General features: G+C 49.6%; 1 protein-coding gene across 1 annotated transcript in view; it reads right to left on the reverse strand.

Annotated features, from left to right (window-relative positions):
* Positions 1-7,867: 7,867 nt before the first annotated feature.
* The window catches only part of Sema5b (semaphorin 5B), a 116,902-nt gene continuing 107,835 nt past the window's right edge, over positions 7,868-16,934 (reverse strand). The window contains exons 12-22 of the mRNA XM_075965336.1: positions 13,438-13,555; positions 13,106-13,287; positions 11,934-12,077; positions 11,673-11,820; positions 11,363-11,588; positions 11,035-11,253; positions 10,402-10,572; positions 10,149-10,298; positions 9,767-9,811; positions 9,127-9,332; positions 7,868-8,934 (exon numbers count right to left, since the gene is read on the reverse strand). Of these exons, the coding sequence (XP_075821451.1) occupies positions 8,776-8,934; positions 9,127-9,332; positions 9,767-9,811; positions 10,149-10,298; positions 10,402-10,572; positions 11,035-11,253; positions 11,363-11,588; positions 11,673-11,820; positions 11,934-12,077; positions 13,106-13,287; positions 13,438-13,555 (1,768 nt within the window). The 3' untranslated portion in view covers positions 7,868-8,775. The remainder of the gene's footprint in view (positions 8,935-9,126; positions 9,333-9,766; positions 9,812-10,148; positions 10,299-10,401; positions 10,573-11,034; positions 11,254-11,362; positions 11,589-11,672; positions 11,821-11,933; positions 12,078-13,105; positions 13,288-13,437; positions 13,556-16,934) is intronic.

The raw sequence follows: 16,934 nt of genomic DNA on the forward strand, positions 1-16,934 counted from the left end.
GTTGTTTTCCCTTTCTGGCAATATATGGCACCATACTCTCAAAATACTAGACAGCGTCAGTGAGCCACCACACAGCCCTGTGCTATGTTCAGGGCTTCATTAGAAAGCACGTTTTGTGTTAGTTGATTTTTTTTCCCCAAATGCAGGTTAATGTGGCTGTTCCAAGCATGTTTGACATAGGCCAAAGTAAGCTGTGATGTTTGATGCGTCGGGCATCTTAGCTGCATTTTGACTTATATGTTCAGGCGACCTTAGGTTTATAGGCACACTGTCCTTCATAAATGGGGAAGCATCTTCGTACATGAACCTAAGCATTTATGTATTTCTATAATCCCAGCTTTCTCAGGGATGAGAACCCTGGGGCCTAAGAATTAAGACTGGGAGACATGTATAAGGGTAAAATATTATATAATGGCAATTAAAAAGCTAAAAGATTTGGAGTGTTTATACCATAAAGAAATGGCATGTTTAAGGAGTATCTTGTTTTCTTTTTTCTATTGCTGTGACAAACACTTGGACAAAAGCAACGCACCACGAAGGAAGGGTTGATCTGAACTCACAGATAAAGGGTCCGATGGTCCGACATGACTGAGAAGTCAAGGCAGTAGCTGGAAGCAACTGGTCACATCTCATCCCTAACCAGGAGCAGGAGGGCTAAATGCAGTGGCTGTCCAGTTCCATTTCTCCACTTACACAGCCCAGGATCCCCGCCAGAGAATGGTGCCCTCCACAGAAGGCAGGTCTTGCCACTATAGAGCAATCAAGATAAATCCTTCACAAGTATGCTAGAGACTCATCCACTTCCCAGGAGGGTCTCGATTATGTCACAGTGTTATGAGAATTAACACTGACCATAGTAGGGAGGTGGATCTGCTTATCCTGATTTAAGCATTGTATACATGTGCAGCAAAACATTATGTAATACTTATAACTCTATACCTTCTCATGTTATCGGTTAAAATGAGTTTTAAAAGACTTACTTTCACCGTGTACTGTTTTTGGGTTTTGTGTTGTTTCATTTGTTGTTTAGGGGGACAAAATCTCATTATGTAGCCCTGGCTGCCTAGAACTCACCACATTGACTGTGCTGGCCTTATATTTGCAATGATCCTCCTGTCTTTGCCACCGCACACATAATAGAGGTCAGAGGGCAGTCTATGGACATCAATTCTCTCCTTCTACCATGTGGGTCCCAGGGATTGAACTCAAGTGGTCAGCCTTGGCAACAAGTGTCTTCACCACCTTAGCCTGTCCCTTGTTTGATTGCCCCCTCCCCCCCACAGGGTCTCACTTTACAGCCCTGGTTGGCCCGAAACTGGATATATAGACAAACATATTGAATTCACAGAGATCTGCCAACCTCTGCCTTCCCCAAGTAGTGGGATTAAAAGGTGTGTGCCACTGTGCCTAGGCTTAAGATTTATTCATTTATTTTTGTTTATGTGTGTGTGTGTATGAGGGGGGGGGGTTACGTGAGTTTATATATACCATGTGCATGCCATGACCACAGAGGCCAGAAGAGGACAGCAGAACCCCAGGAACTGGAGTAAGAAGCAGTTGACAGGCATCATGTGGCTGGACACTGAACTCTGGTCCTCTGCAAGCACAGTAAATACTCTTAACCACTGAGCCATCTCTCCAGCTCACTGGAGAGATCCCAGTAGTTTATCTCTTTTCAATATCAGCCATTATCACTTAATAGATTATTAAAACAATATGAGTGGAACCAAAGTTGTTCAAAGAAAGCAGTGTTCAAGGCTGCAGACTGCCCAATGAGGCTTAGATCCTATCTCCACAGGCAGCTCCCAGGAACCCTACGGCCCTGGAGTCTCCTCAGGGGGAGTTACCCAGTGGGAAAGTGGATTTTTGTGTTTGAGAATGTTCAGTACTGGGAGAAATCGAAGCCTAGAGAAACCAGATCCCTTTGGTGGTATTTGGAAGTACCTCTGGTCACAGATGACTTTTCTAGTCAATTTCAGAGGGCAGTCCCATCCAGTCATCATAGTCAGTGCATCCTCTGAGAACTGACAGTAACTCATTTGGAAGCTTGCAACAAGGAGAAAGGTTTTACTGGAGGGCCCGCTGCGGTGCAGCTCTGCAGAGCCTCTTCGGAGGTAACGTAGCTGTGAAGCTAGAGGCATCTGATGTGAGGACCAGGCTAGGGTAGAAGAGACAGAGTCCTGTGAGGAGGCCCAGGGACAGAAAGCAATGGTCTGGTTGCTCTTCCATTTCCTCAGAATTACACTAGGACTCAGGAGTGCCGATCGCTTGGGACCACGGGGAGTGTGCTAGAGCTCCTGTTAATGGCTATGGCTAAACATCTTATACCAACTACCTAACCAAGGAGTGATTTGGTTTGGCTCACAGTTCGAGGAGGTTTGGTACATGATCCCTTGGCCTCATGCACTAGGCAGAACATTGTGACAAGAGTATATTGTGGAAGACCTTCTTCACAGTAGAACAGAAGGGGGAGCATATAGGAAGAGGCCAGGCTATGATACACCACCCAGAGACACATTCTTAGTGCCGCACTGCCTCCAACAAACTTTCACCTTTCCAAATAACCATTGTCTTAGGCTTTCTAAGAGACACCATGACCATGCAACTCATTTGGAAAGCATATAATTGGTACTGGCTTACAGTTCAGAGGTTTAGTCCATTATGATCATGGTGGGGCATGGCGGTGTGCAGGCAGACATGATGTTGAAGAAGGAGCTGAGAGTTCTACATCTTGATCAACAGGCAACCAAAGGAGTCTGTAACACTGAGCATAGCTCAAGCATGTATGACCTCCACAGTGACACACTTCCTCCAACAAGGCCACACCTCCTAACAGTGCCACTCCCTACGTCCAAGCATTCAAGCACGTGAGTCTATGAGGGCCATACCTATTCACACCACCACAGCCATTGTATTGTAAATCCATCAAATGATTAATACATTGTGTCATTGTCCCCATGATTTAATTGTCTCTGACTATGCCATCACAGGCACAAGCAGAGGTCTGTCTAGGTCTCTAGGCACTCCTGGACACAGTCGTGCTGATGGTCAAGGCAGAGAGCACAGCGGTACCGGCTGACTGGTACTGTTCACAAGGCATATCTTTTCACCTGGATCTCCCCTCTCAGAGAGCTGCAGTTTGGAGAGACAATAGCTGTTTAGTTGGCTCAAAAAGGCATTTTTGGGACCAGTGAGGCAGCTCAGGAAGTAAAACCCCAGAGATCTGAGTTCAGTTTCCAGAACCCCCATAAGGTGGAAGGAGTGCATTGACTCTGCAAAGTTATTCTCTGGCTCCCACATGGCAGGTACCCCCCAAATACACACAATAAACAGGTAAATGTGTGCGTGTGTGAGACAGAGACAGACAGACAGACACAGAGATTTTTGTAGCAGGCTTTTTCTTTCTGCCTCCAGCTCAAACACACAAAAAAAATGACACGGAGACTTACTATTAATTATGAAAGCTCGGCCTATAGCTTAGGCTTGTTTCTAACTAGCTCTTATAATTTAAATTAACCCATTCCTATTCATCTACACGCTGACATATAGCTCGTGGCTTTTACCACTCCTCCTGCATATCTTGCTCCCTTTGTGTCCAGCTGGCAACTCCCTTTTTTCTTCGCAGAGCTCTCTCTGGCCAGAAGTCCTGGCTATATTCCCCACCTAGATACTGACCGTTTAGCTTTTTATTAAACCAATAACAGTGATATATCTTTAGACAGTGCAATCAAATATCTCGCAACAGATTTTGGGGCTGGGAAGATGGATCAGCAGTAAAGAGCACTTGTTCCTCTTGCAGAAGACCAAGGTTCTGTTCTCAGCATCCAAATGGTGGCTCAGAACCATATGTAACCCTGTTCCAATGGATCTGATGTCCTCCTATGAGCTCCACAGACACCAGGCACATATGTGGTATACAGATATATATATATATATATACATATATATATATAATCCAAACACCACACACATAAAATAAATATTTTTTAAAGGAGACGACAACATTTTCCCAGGTTCCAGTGCGAGGACAATGGACTCAATGTGCTTGATTGTCCTGGTTGATAGCCTTGAGCAACACAGCTACTTCTGTGACCAACATCTTCTTCAAGGGCTGACCACCAGTTACACCCTGACCAGCACTGTCTCCCCCTTGACCATGACTAACGCACAAGGCCACATGACAAGCTCATTCCCTACCTTCCTCCACTTCTGGGAATGTATGCTAGGGGCATGTAGGAAAAATGCGCAAGGAGACCTAGAATAGCAATCTTTGCCAAAGGAAAATGTGAAACAAAGAAGTGTGGCTAATGCAAATTATGATAAATTTATATAGTAAATGATAAATTTATATAGTGGGGAGAGCAAATTTAGGTAATGAAAATGAAATTCATGTGATAGAATGTTTCAGATTTTTCAACTGTTATGCAAACACTTGAAAGTATACTGTGGTATAATGAAATGTGTAAAAAATGGATTTTCCTCTAATTGAAGTGGTAGAATGGGGGACTTAACACTCGTGGGACTCTGCAAGCAAAGCCCTCTCTCCTCTCCCTCCTCACTGCCAGGACAGGGGCTGCAAGGGACCCTGAGGCTTGCAGAAGAATTTCTAACAATATAAGAAAATTATGACATAATGTTATGTGTTAAAAATCAGAATAAAACTCACACACTTAGTATATCTAAAATGCCACCAAACACACATAGAACCACAGAGAAACATGTAGAAAATACATATTAAGATATTGATGATTGCCTCTGTAGGATATTGGTATTTTATTAATTTTTTTGTATTTCAAAATTACTTTTCTTTTTTGAGACAGAGTCCCTTTTATCTCAGGCTGGCTTCAAATTCACTGTATCATCAGAATTCTTCCGTTTCCATCTTTCAGAGGTTGGAGTTACATGCGTGTGCTACCAGGCCCAGTTTATTCTGTGTTGGTTTTGAGCCCAGGTCTCTGTGCACACTTGGCAAGCATTCTGCCAACCGAGCAGCACCCTCAGCCCCAGTGGATTACTGTTTATTTTTGGGGAGTCAAACCCAGGGCCTCACAGATACAAGGCATGCACTCTATCAGCCGAGCTACATCCCATCCCCTCCTCAAATTACCTTCCTTCCTTTTAACTTCGAAACAAAGGCTCACGATCTTGGAAGTACAAGGTTCAAACAGCACAGCACAGAGCAAAGGCCCATCTTAAATGCAATATGCTGTGGCTAGGAGCAGGTGGGTATTTCTGACCTCAAATTTTCTTTAAGGAACACACACCACAGTAATGGTGGGAAGAATAAAAGAGGTTTTCATGTCTTTCTCTTCTAACATTCATCCCTATATTCAGTCAGCATCAGGAGCTCAGGGACTTGTCCCTTTAATACCGCCTCTCCTACGACCAAAACATTGTAATAGGGAAAAAAAATTGCAGTAGCCACATGACAAAGGCATACGTGAGCCCACATGGTGTCTCCGTGGCCACCATTACGGGGGGAGCTCTGGTCTAGCCGCACGGTGGGCAGCAGTTGCGTTTCTTTACCTGTGCTTTTACCTGTTTCCTGGGGCTGATAACTATCTCATTTGTGAGGCAGGAGGATGAAAGAAAAGGGGTCCGGAGACAGTTGCCATCAGTTTGCTTCTTGATCTGAGTCCTTGTTGTACAGATCTTGCCCCATTACTAAGCTATACTATTGCTTTGCCTCGCTTTTCTGTACCTGCCTTATTTTTTTTTTAAAAAAAGTTTTTAACCATGCAACATAAATAAAAACCTGAGGATCTAGCTAACGTTTGCACGCTGATTTGATTCATAGCACCCCCTCTTTGTAGTTTCTTTCTCACCTTCCCCCCATTTCTGATCTTTTTCCGACATCTTTTGGATGTCAAGCCCATCCCGTTCTCACTTCCCCTGCTTTCTGTCGCTGTAGACAGACAGGACCTCCTCTATAGCTTCCCTATCCACATAGCATAGCCATTAGCCAAGCACAGGTGAAAGACGTTTGGGGAAAAAGATCACATCCATACTGCACTGCTCACCCAAACTTTTCTTCTCATCATTATTCCCTCAGCAATATGGAACAGTGATTCATAATGCAGTCACATCGCGTCAGGTATCAGAAATAATCCAGAGAAGGTTCAGGAGGGTGTGCCCCACCTACACGCAAATGTCATTCCATTTTGCATGAGGGACCATGAGCATCCGCAGGTTTGGCATCCACAGGGAGCAGTGCCTTGGAACCAGTGCCCCAAGAATACAGACGGAAGACTGTATTATGAGTTGGGATTAGAACTACATCCTAGTTTTATTGAAAATGGTGCCAGGGCTTCTGTTTTTTATTCCCTTTGCTTTGGGGGCTGATTCTGAGCGAGAGGAAGAACTGTATTCACATAACATTAAAATGTTTAGATCCCTGTCTTGGTTTTTAGTATAATCATTGCAAAAAAAAATTTTTTTTGTTTCACATAGCCTCTAAATGTTCTGCAATGAATATGTCTGGCTTTAAGAAAGTGGGCTTACACACAGAGTGAAACATAAAAGGGCCGCCCAAGAAAGCCAGAAGCACCTACTCCTGCCTCTTCCTCACTCTCACTGAGCCAGCTGGGTGGAGAAAGCCCACTTTCCTTTAATACTTCAGCCTCCTGACACCTGCCAGAGAACACCTCCTCATCAGGGCACATGAGAGGGTGACTTTTAGGGCCCTTTGCTCCGAGCTGGGGGTATTCGCTAAACAGCCTTTGCTAAGCATGCCAGCTCCTCTGCATGCATGCAGCGTGGTGCCTTCCGTGCATCCTGAGATTAGCCTCCACATGCATGCTCTAATAAGAGAATCCAGTTGTGTGTGCTGCAGTCCCCGAGGGTGTACCCTCCCAGGGACGTCATTCCAATCAACAGAGGCGCACTTTATCTGGCAGGTCTCCTTGACCACTGCCCACAGAGCTGTCCCTCACCTGGTCACAGGTGAGTGACACTGGTGAGGCAGACACACTGGCCCTGGAACACTTTTCGATTTTCGTTAATTAGCACTACCAGGTTCAAGGCAATTGAAACTCCAGGATCTAAATGCCCCACAGGCCTCCAAGGCTCGAAGCTCAGGGCCTGACAAGAACCAGACAGGGATACAAAAGCCATAATACTCTAATTCCCCTTGGCCCAGAAACATTGCCATTTGAGCTGTCTCGTGTGACCACCAGAGTCTCAGGAAGGCTCCACCTCTCCTTTCCTCCAGACACATTCAAGCTTCAGGTATTTCTTCCTTTGCTCCCCAAGACCCTCCACTCCTCTACCACAGAGCGTCCAGGCTTCCTAGCCTATCTACCTTCCATTTTCCTGAGAACCTTATGAGAATGGATCTATGCAATTAAGTTAGGAGATTGTTCTCTAAATTTAACGTGTCCATCAATCGCATCCACAATGGGCACATTGATTTGGCGGCTGAAGCTCTGAGGTGATTTTTATTTAATCCAACACAAACCCCATTGGGCTTCCCACCTCCCAGGCATCATTTCTCAATTTGGTTTTGTTAAACTTGGCTTCGAATGTATCTCATGAATCATCCTCACCATTGACCTCCTGCTGGATTTCCCATCCCCAGGAAGGAGCTGCTCAGGGCAGGCCCACACCGCTCTGCGCTGTCGCCTTTGCCGAACCTAGTGACCTCACTGGTGAACTCTGTTCACACTCCGCTTCTTTTCTGAAAGAAGAGTATGTGTGTGCACAGAACCCCCCCCACACACACACACACAGAAAGATGGCGTCTATTAAAGTCAAACTCCACTCCAGTCATTTCCTCCATCTTCAGACACCATCTGTTACCTCGAGCATTCTCTTGATGGACGACATCGTGCCAAGAGGGCCCACACACATATGCACAAAGACAGCTCCGTTTGGAGACTGGATATCATCTTTAATTAATAATGCCACAGCTTAACATCCTTTTTGTTGCTGTAGCAGATGGTGTGTGTGTGTATGTGTGTGTGCATGTGTGTGTGTGTTCCTGAATACATGAGGGGCCAGCAGAGACTCCCAAGCAGTTCTCAGCCAACATCTCTTGAGCAGCAACAGTCTCCATAGGCATGAAGGCCAGACTCTGCCTCCTCTGGTCTTGGGTCTTCCTTCCTTCCGGGCCACCTTGCGTGCATTCTGAAGGCAAGACTAAGGCCCGTACCAAGTCACATTAAAGGGTCTCTCAGCACAGTCCAGCCTCCAGTCTCAGTCCTCACTGCCCCTAACCAGAGGGATGCCCCTGGTCAAGATACAGACTGACAGAGGTGGTCAACCCAGGCCAGCACTGATCCCCTGTGACACTTAAAAGCAGCATCAGAGTGGTCCAGTCCTGGCCGGGATCTGAAGCTGCTGTGACAGCTGATGAATTCCTTTCACTGACAAGTTGACTGCAGCTCAGGCATTCTGGAGGGTCTTTCAAAAGGGGAGGACTTGGCAATGGCCATTGGAAGTCATTTCCAACCCAAACCTAGGAGCCAACTCTCCGGCCATCTCCACTCCCCAATTTCCTCACATGCCCAGGAGGTTCACAGGTCAGACATGGCGGGGAAAAGTGATGCTGGGTCACAGGAGACGATGAAACCTGGGCCAAACTGGATCCGCGGCCACGTGCTGGTCTGAGGCCAGCCCTCTCTCCCATGGTTAATGAGAGTTTTCTGAAGCCAGATGGGACCCCCACAGGCCAGACAAGCAAGTTTTCAGCCCAGGGCAGAGGGAAAACAAAATGGCTCTACTGTCCCATTCCACTGTTCTGTGCCCTGGGAAGGCAAGGAGCCCGAAGTTCCAGGATCAGCTGTTGGGGAAACAGCGCTGTCCAGGTGATGCCTCAGGCCGAAAGCTGGGCTTGTTCAGTGGGCTGGGGTAGTAGGTAGTCGTATACACATTGGTCTGCTGCAGAGGGTAGAAACTGGCTCTGTCGTCAGGGATCAAGTTATTCTTGTTCAGTGTCTGCAGGGAGGAGAATGAACCAGATAAGGAAGGGGCCGGGCTGGGGCAAGGAGTCCTGGAAGCCAGCCATTAAGGAAAATTGATACAGGGCTCCTCCACAGGACCACTGCTCCCCCATCCGCTGATGCCCAGCATAGAGCCAGGACCTGAGTCCTGTTCACCCTGCTCATTGTTCCACATACAGGTTCTCACCTTGAATTCCATGGGGGTGTATTTCTCATTCTTGGGGGTGCCCCCACCCTTGTAGTGCAAGTGGTTAGGGGTGGCAGGATGGACAAGCGTGGACTCCTGAGATTGGCGCTGGCAGTGCTGGCAAGACAGGTACACCGCCAAGGTCAAGAGCCCAGAGCCCAGGAAGCAGGATACACCAGTGGCTACCAGGTGGATGAGACTGAACCCTGGAGGGAGGAGAGATGGGGGGTAAGGAAAGGGCCGCTGTGGAGGAGGAGGCCTTCTGATTGCCGTCCTGGGAACAGACGGGGCATCAAGAGGTTCCAGGGTGTGGAGAAAGGAAAGGGCTTTGGGGCCAGAACCAAAGAGATAGGTTAGGGAGGCTGTCACCAGGGCCTTCACTCCCAGGAGAGCCTGCAGGTGGAGTCAGAAGTGTCAGCAGAAGGATTTGAACGCAGGCTGATGATCGCCTCCTAGATGGGAGGCCCTGGAGGGGAACCCTGTACACAACCTTGAAGCCAGGTGGGGACCGCCCCCCTCCCCACACCCGGGCATCTGCAGTAGAACTGGGAAGAAGGCAGACTTGGTGGATGAGGAGCTGTGACATGAGTAACCTAGTAACAAGGATGAAGGGCAACGACTTCACGAGTGGCTTTTTTACCTCCACAGCCGGTGGTCTCCTCCACACTGGAAGCAGGCAGGATGACTGCAGGGGGACAAATGGAGAAGGTTGGAAGAGCGTGAAGAGGGAGGAGCCCCTCTTGGGCTGGCTGTCACCTAAGAGAACCTGTGGGTTAATGGCTTTAGGACCTTCACTCTCCCGGGTTTCTCTGTAGACCCTCTCCATCCCCCGAAGGGTAGACCATTGAATAGGTGTGTAGTAGGACAGCCCCAAGCATGAGACAAGAGTATCATTCCTGATGCTTCATCCTGTACTCCAATCCAGGGTTGACATTTAGAAGGGGAAGGACATGGGGGAATGGGAGTATGTGCAATGCGGACCAAGGGAAAGATGGTGGCAAAATAGTAACAAAAGGACCTACCAGGAATCTCACTGTAGGGACAGGGCCGGCTCTGGCTGCTGTTGCCATCACAGGCACCTGGCCCTGGGACAAGCTCCTCACAGCTCCGGCTCCTGCTCTGGGCCCCATCCTCAGTACAGACACCCCACTCTGACCACAGTGACCAGCCTTCTGTGGGTTGTGGGTTAGGATGAGGTTGAAAGTGTCAAGATCTACCTGTTGAGGCTTAACGGCTCCCAAACACACCCCAACCCCAGTCAGATGCACCCAGTACCTGGGCAGGCCTGCGTAGCACATAGTGCCTCCTCCGTGTGCAGCCCGAGGCAGATGTCCTCACCTGGGGACGGTGCAGGGCTGGTGCAGGAACGGGTGCGTTGATAGTGGCCGCCACCGCAGGATGCTGAGCACTGGGACCATGCGGTCCAACAGGACCAGGCACCCCTCACTGTAAGTGTGAGTTGGGTGTGTGTGTGAGAGAGAAAGAGGGTACCTTAAGCCTCATTTTCTCAACGTCCATCCTACCTCAAATCAACAGATCAATGTATTAAAGGGTGCCCCACCTCCAACTCCATATCAGTTTCATCTCAAACAAGTTCCCTATTTGGCTAGCTCGGTAGAGGAAAGAAAAAGCGAGGCAGTGCTGGAGAAACCTCGTTTCTCTTCCACCCCAGTAGCCACCGAGTGAGTACATGCTGAGGGCAGAACTCAGATCCCAGTGAGTCAAAGCTGTTCTAGAAAGCCAGTTCCAGGCTACCCAGGCCTACTGAGTGGTGGGGCGGGGAGAGATAGAGACAGAGAGACTATGAACCCCCTTGCAGAACTGGCACAGAGAGATCACTTGCCCAGGCTTCAGAATTCCTGGGGAGACGAGGTTGCCTGAGGTTAAAGTTTCCTTCCGCAACCTTACCTGGGCAAGCCTGCGGGTTGCAGTCTTGGTACTCCGCAGCGTCTCCCACGCAGGGCAGGCCCCCATTGCGGGGTTCCGGGTTCGTGCAGGTTCTCTTGCGAACGCGGAAACCCAGCTCGCAGTCCCGGGAGCAGGATGACCACGGGCCCCAGGCGGCCCAGCCACCACTCAGAGAGTGCGGAGACGTGCTCCCGCTGCGCAAGAGATCCTCCACCAGGGCTGCAGAGGGCCGGTGGGCTCAGCGACCCCAGGGCTGGGGGGCCCCTGCTCCTCCCCCAGACCTCCCCGGCTCCCGCGCTCCTGGTCGCCCCACCGCTCCAGGCTATACCGTCGGTGTCGCAGGCTCCGGTGCCGTCGGCGGGGCAGGTCCTGGTCTCCGTCCTCCTCTTGCCGAACTGCAGGCCGTGCGGGTCCGGCAGCGGCGCGCGACACGTGAAGCGGAAGCGCTGCTCCTGGCGTGCGCCGCCCTGGGTCACGTTCACTGGCAACCAGGGCGTCCAGGGTGTGTTACGCCGCACTTCGGGGCAGGCCTCCGGGTTGCACGTCTTGAACTCCTGCAGGATGGGGTGGTTTCAGAGCCCCGCGGCCTGCAAACTTCCCTGCACCTGGCTACCAGGCCCAGCTCCCCAGGCGCTCACCAAGCCGCAGCCGGGGCAAGAGTTGCCATTCTCGCAGGTCCGACGGCGCGACTGCACGCCACCTCCACAGTTGTTGCTGCACTTGCTCCAGGAGCCCCAGGAAGCCCAGAAGATGGGCACCGGGCAAGGTGTGTTTTCATTACAGAACCTGAGGAGGTAGGAGGCGTGTCACCCTAGGGAGAGGTACTGCCATCCCCAGGTTGTCATCCCCAGGCTGGAGGATGCCCCATCCCCGCCTCTGTGCGGCCACAGCTAGCTCACCGCTCCTCCCGGCTCTTGCCCACGCAGATGCGACCCCCGTGGCGGGGTGCTGGGTTACTGCAACTTCGCTGACGGACCTGGAAGCCAATCCCACAGGACGTGCTGCACTGTGCCCACGATGACCATGTGGTCCACGCCCCATTCCTGGTGGAGTGGGAGGGGACAGAGACACATGCCCCTCTGAGCCCTAGCTTCATAGATCTGGGCTGCATCTGGGGCAGATGGATTTTGTATTGTTGTCAGGACTGGCGAGACAGTGACAGAAAATATCAGCTCCTAACCAGGCTGGCTCAGGCAGATTCGTGCATTCATCCGTTTGCTCATTCATGCCTCAAATATGTATTGAGAGCCTTCTTCCATATATCAGGCTGTGCTCAGGGCCAAGGACACAGTGATAGGGCCGGGCCCCTACACAGACAGGCAAAAGGACACACTCTTTAGAGGTCTCAGTTACCATGGCATCCTGAAACCTTCCTCTCCCCCTTCTCAGATACCCAAGCCTCCTCTTAGACCTCAGTCTCCCTGCTTCCCCCTTGCATTAGCTTTCCCCGGTTCAGACATCCATGCCCAAGTTGACCTCAGTGATCAAAACTGGACTCTCCTGCCAACTGGGTACCCTTATCTTTAAAATAAGACTAATGGTTGGATTCTGACCTCCTTTAGGTTGCTGTGAGGGTTAAATTAATGGATACAGATAAAATAGTTATTTTAAGAGTCTTTAAAATTATGGCTCAGGTGTGATAATAACCATTCTATGCAGTTCCCAAGTAGTAGGCAGTATGGTTCCTAACATATATTATCTCTCTTAACCTTCTCAGCAACCCTTAGGTAGGCATCCGCTGTTTTCAAGAGTGGCCAGAGGCCTGTCCAAGGTCACGCCTCTAGATGGTGCAGCCAGGGAGCATCACCATCTCCTGCCTTCCCTCTAGCAAAGCTAGTTCTGGCAGTGACTCCCATGTCTGTTCAGTCTTTCTTTCTGCATTTCCTGCCACAAGCTAGAGATTCTTCTTCCGTTGATGTGAAAACTCCTAGTGCTTATAATTCCTGCCTCAGACAATAGCATCTTGCCCAGCACTGCACTGAAGTGTAAACCCCTGGGTGAGGTGCCCCATTCCCCAGTTCTCTCCATATGAGTCCTAAGCAGACGCTATACAAACCCCGTCCTCACCTACCTGGAGCAATTGGCAACATGGATGGCTGGCCCCAGGCATTCCAGGCCCCCACAGCGGGGCCTTGGGGAGTCACAGGATCTGGCCCGGCACAGGCAAGAACCCGAGTTGTCTCCATCTAAGTGCTCACACGGTTTCCACGGTGACCATGGGCCAAAGCCCCCATCCCGTGTCACATTCCGCACCTGCAGACTCATATAAGGGGCAAGACTCCTGTCACACAACGCCCAGGCAGGGGAGGGATGAAATCCCAGGGCACACGGGGTATATACCAATGGGGAGTCATAGCTGGCGTCGAGGGGAAGGGCTAGGGGAGGGCACACAAGGGTTCTCACAGGACAGTCTGTGATGTTCTGGATCCAGAGGCTCATGTTGGAACTATCCTCAAGTGTGCTGCAATGTTGCCGCTTCCCGTCCCAGCCGCAGTATGGGTCCCGTGCTCCCAGGCATGCCCTGCCAGATGGAAGTCCTGAGACTCAAGCTTCCAGGTCTCAGCTTTGTCTCTACACAACACCTGACAACCCCAGCCTGGGCACCTCTTTCTTTACTGAATTTCCTCTATGAAAAAGATTAAAGTTCAAAGTTGGGGATTTAGCTCAGCGGTGGAGTCAACCCCAGCACCAGAAAGTTGAGAGAAAAAACATGAAGTGTCACCTTCCTTCCGGAAGCATGAATGAGTTTAGTGTACATAACCCAGTGAAGTAGGCTTCTAACTGTTCCATCCAGCCAGAGAGCTCAGCAAGGACTCAGACTTATCAAGGAGACTGGACTGTTTTCCCAAGCTGAAGGTCCCCATTGTGTCTCACCTGGGACCTTCAGCAGAAATGCAAAGAGAAAGTCCTTTCCTGTCAGACCCTCAGAGCATACATTCTTAAGCCTGGCTCATATGAAAATTCCTGAGGAGCTAGGAGAGACACTGGTACCCAAGTCTTCCCAAACACAAGTCTCTGTGGCCAGGTGGTTTTTAAAAGTCCAGGGCAATGCTAAAAGAAGTCCTGTTGTGAATCACCAGGACAGCTAGCCATCACTGCATGGAGCAAAGAAGAGGGCAGAGGTTTCCCAGGGATCACAAAAATTGTATCTTGGGGAACTGGACCAAGGCTTCCCGACCATCATCCCCCTTACTTTCATCCTCCATCCAGCCAGAAGTCCCATTACCCATCACACCCTGACTGGTGTGTGGACCTGTTTCTCAAAACACAGGATACCTGGTGTAGTCTAGGGTTATGTGTATTTCCCCATGCTTGAGCTGTTTGGGGGCAGAGAGCAGCGGTTAGCACTTTAGCATTGGGAGAACAAGCTGAGCCGCTAGGACTGGACGTTACCCCACCCTTTCCTGGCTACAGGGCTGGCCCCTCTGCAATTTCCCAGGAAAGAGAGTGGTTCACACCCCAGTGCATGCCCCAGGTGCCTCCACTTATACTCCAGGAGTTCGTTCTTTCTTTTCCTCTGATTCATTCTGGCAACATGGCCCTTTCCTTTTTTAAAATAAGAAAGTTAACTATCTGCTAGGAGGACTTCAAGGAGGAAGAAAAGAGTCTGTGGGGATTACGGAGTCAAGATGGGCCATTCACTGCTAACTGAAAAGAGTACCAGATCCTGGAGGCAGAGGAAGGGGGCCTTTCAGCCCCACAGTGAATTCACTGCCACCCCAGGGAACATTTGATCCCTTTCGCTTGTTTCTCAGGGCTTCACCCTGCTTTGATGAGATCTGCTGGGGAAAATTGAGGGAGCACAAAGGTAGGAGCTCCCAAAATGGAGGTGAGGAAATAGGAGAGGCCTTGAGAAGGAACAAAGGCAATAAGAAGATGGACGGATGAGTTCACAGCATCACACAAGCTTACAAAAGAATTTTCCCCAGAGATCAAAGGAGCCAAGGATGCTGAGAGCCAACAGGATACACACAAGAGGCATGAGCTTGCAGCTTTTGCTGTCCCAAGAATGGAATTCTTATTTTCTCTTGAAGCTTCAGGGACAGTCATTTGTCAGCCATGGCTTAATTGATTGACTAATAAATTAGTTAATTAATAGATAAGGTTTCACTTTATTGTCCAGGCTGCCCTGGATCTTACTATGTAGCCCAGGCTGGCTTCAAACTCACAGTGATCCTTTCCCATCCTCTCAAGTGTTCAGGTTAGAATCATAAGCCACCATGCTAGGCTCCTGTAAGTTCTTTACATTTAGTGAATTCAATAGATCATCATGTCATGCACCAGGGAGAAAAAGTGGCCTTGCAGAGAGGGGGGGAGGGAGAGTGAGAAGGAAGAGAGCGAGAAGGAGGGAGGGAGGGAGACAGAAGAAGTTGAAAACTTCTGTTCCAGGGTCATGTTTGCCAAGGTCCCAAGTCAAGTGGGATCTTGTTTCCCTGGGTTCTGACAGAACAGGGGGACAGGACAGAAAGACAGAGTGGGAATTCGCCCCACTTTTCTCATCCCAAGTCCACTCACTTTCTGTACCTTTCTAGTTACGGTCCTGAGGAAAATGTCAGATTCTCTATCGAGAGCTGTCCCATTGGTCTGAGAGGCCTTTGAGACTCCAGGGCCAGTGCCTCCTGCTGCTGGTGGTGGTAACTAAAGGGGATCGCTACTCCCATGGCTCAGGCAAGGCCACGCTCACTGCCTCTGGGCTAAAGGGCACTTCAAAACTGACAGAACAAGGGATGTTCTTTGGAAAATGAAAGCTTCATGCTAAAGAGCATGGAAGTGCCTGTCACTGTGGAAAGTGGTGGGGATTTAGAGTTCTTCCATGAAAAGAGCCGTCAGGTCCACAATACATCACCGTGTCTTTTTTACTGCAGTGTCTCAAGCTGCCATTACAAAAGGGGACAGGTTTATTCCACTGGCTCACAAGTAGGACAGAGATGGATGGTGGGCATTGTAAGCCCAAGAATGGTAGCTCCCGGAAGCCATAGTGGTGGAGGGAGCTGTCCAGGGTAGAAAGAGCATCGTGGAGTTTTTAAGAAAGTAACAATTACTTAAGATTGCCCAGAACAAGGACCTGTTGAGAAGAGATGCCATTGAGCCCTTGAGCCCGGGGCCTAACTCTGAACCCCAGGCAGAGGATATCTGTGAGTGAGCTAGGGTTGAGGTGAAAGAGCTACAGGACGGAGGAAAGGGCTAACTTATGGATTGAGCATCTTAGCTACTCTCTGGCCAAGCCAGAGTATTGGTTATATGCTGTGAACTGAGAATGCTCTGATTGAAGGAGGTGGAGGCAAGCTCCTGGATGCTGGGTAGAGGAGGAGGCTGGGTAGAGGCAGGCTTCTGGATACTGGGCAGAGGAGGAGGCTGGGTATTGTCTCTGCTTACCCATCTTCCTGCCAACTTTGAAAGGAACAGGGATAAACGCGAAATGCCTAGAACATAATGAAGCCCCTCCCTGTGCTAGCACTAGTTCTGATGTGCTGTGATGAGCACTTGGCTCCGACATATAGAGTGCACAGCTTGTTGGCTGCACATACTTGCTGGTCTCATTTGATTAGCTTTGCAATAATAGGATTCTACAGTTTCTAGGTTTTAGAAACTGGTTTTTTTAATCACATGTTTATTATTTTATGTAGTTGGCAGGCATGCTCTTGCCATGGCATGTGTGTGGAGGCCCACACCTGTAGCTTTATGATAGGATTTTCATGGTACACTTCAGCAGCTTGTAAGCCAAACTCAGGAAACAAGACTCTGAGCAGAGCTCCTGCCACCTTACTGCAGAATGGCAGCGTGTTGGGGACACTACACAAGCTCCTGGCCTCCTCTGCCAGCTCCTGTGAGTGGGGAAGTTTTCCCGCCCTTTACCACCCTCTCATCCCACTGTGGAGACCTGGCTTAGCCCCACTAAC

Source organism: Microtus pennsylvanicus, chromosome 1 (genome assembly GCF_037038515.1).
Source record: "Microtus pennsylvanicus isolate mMicPen1 chromosome 1, mMicPen1.hap1, whole genome shotgun sequence".
NCBI lineage: Eukaryota > Metazoa > Chordata > Mammalia > Rodentia > Cricetidae > Microtus > Microtus pennsylvanicus.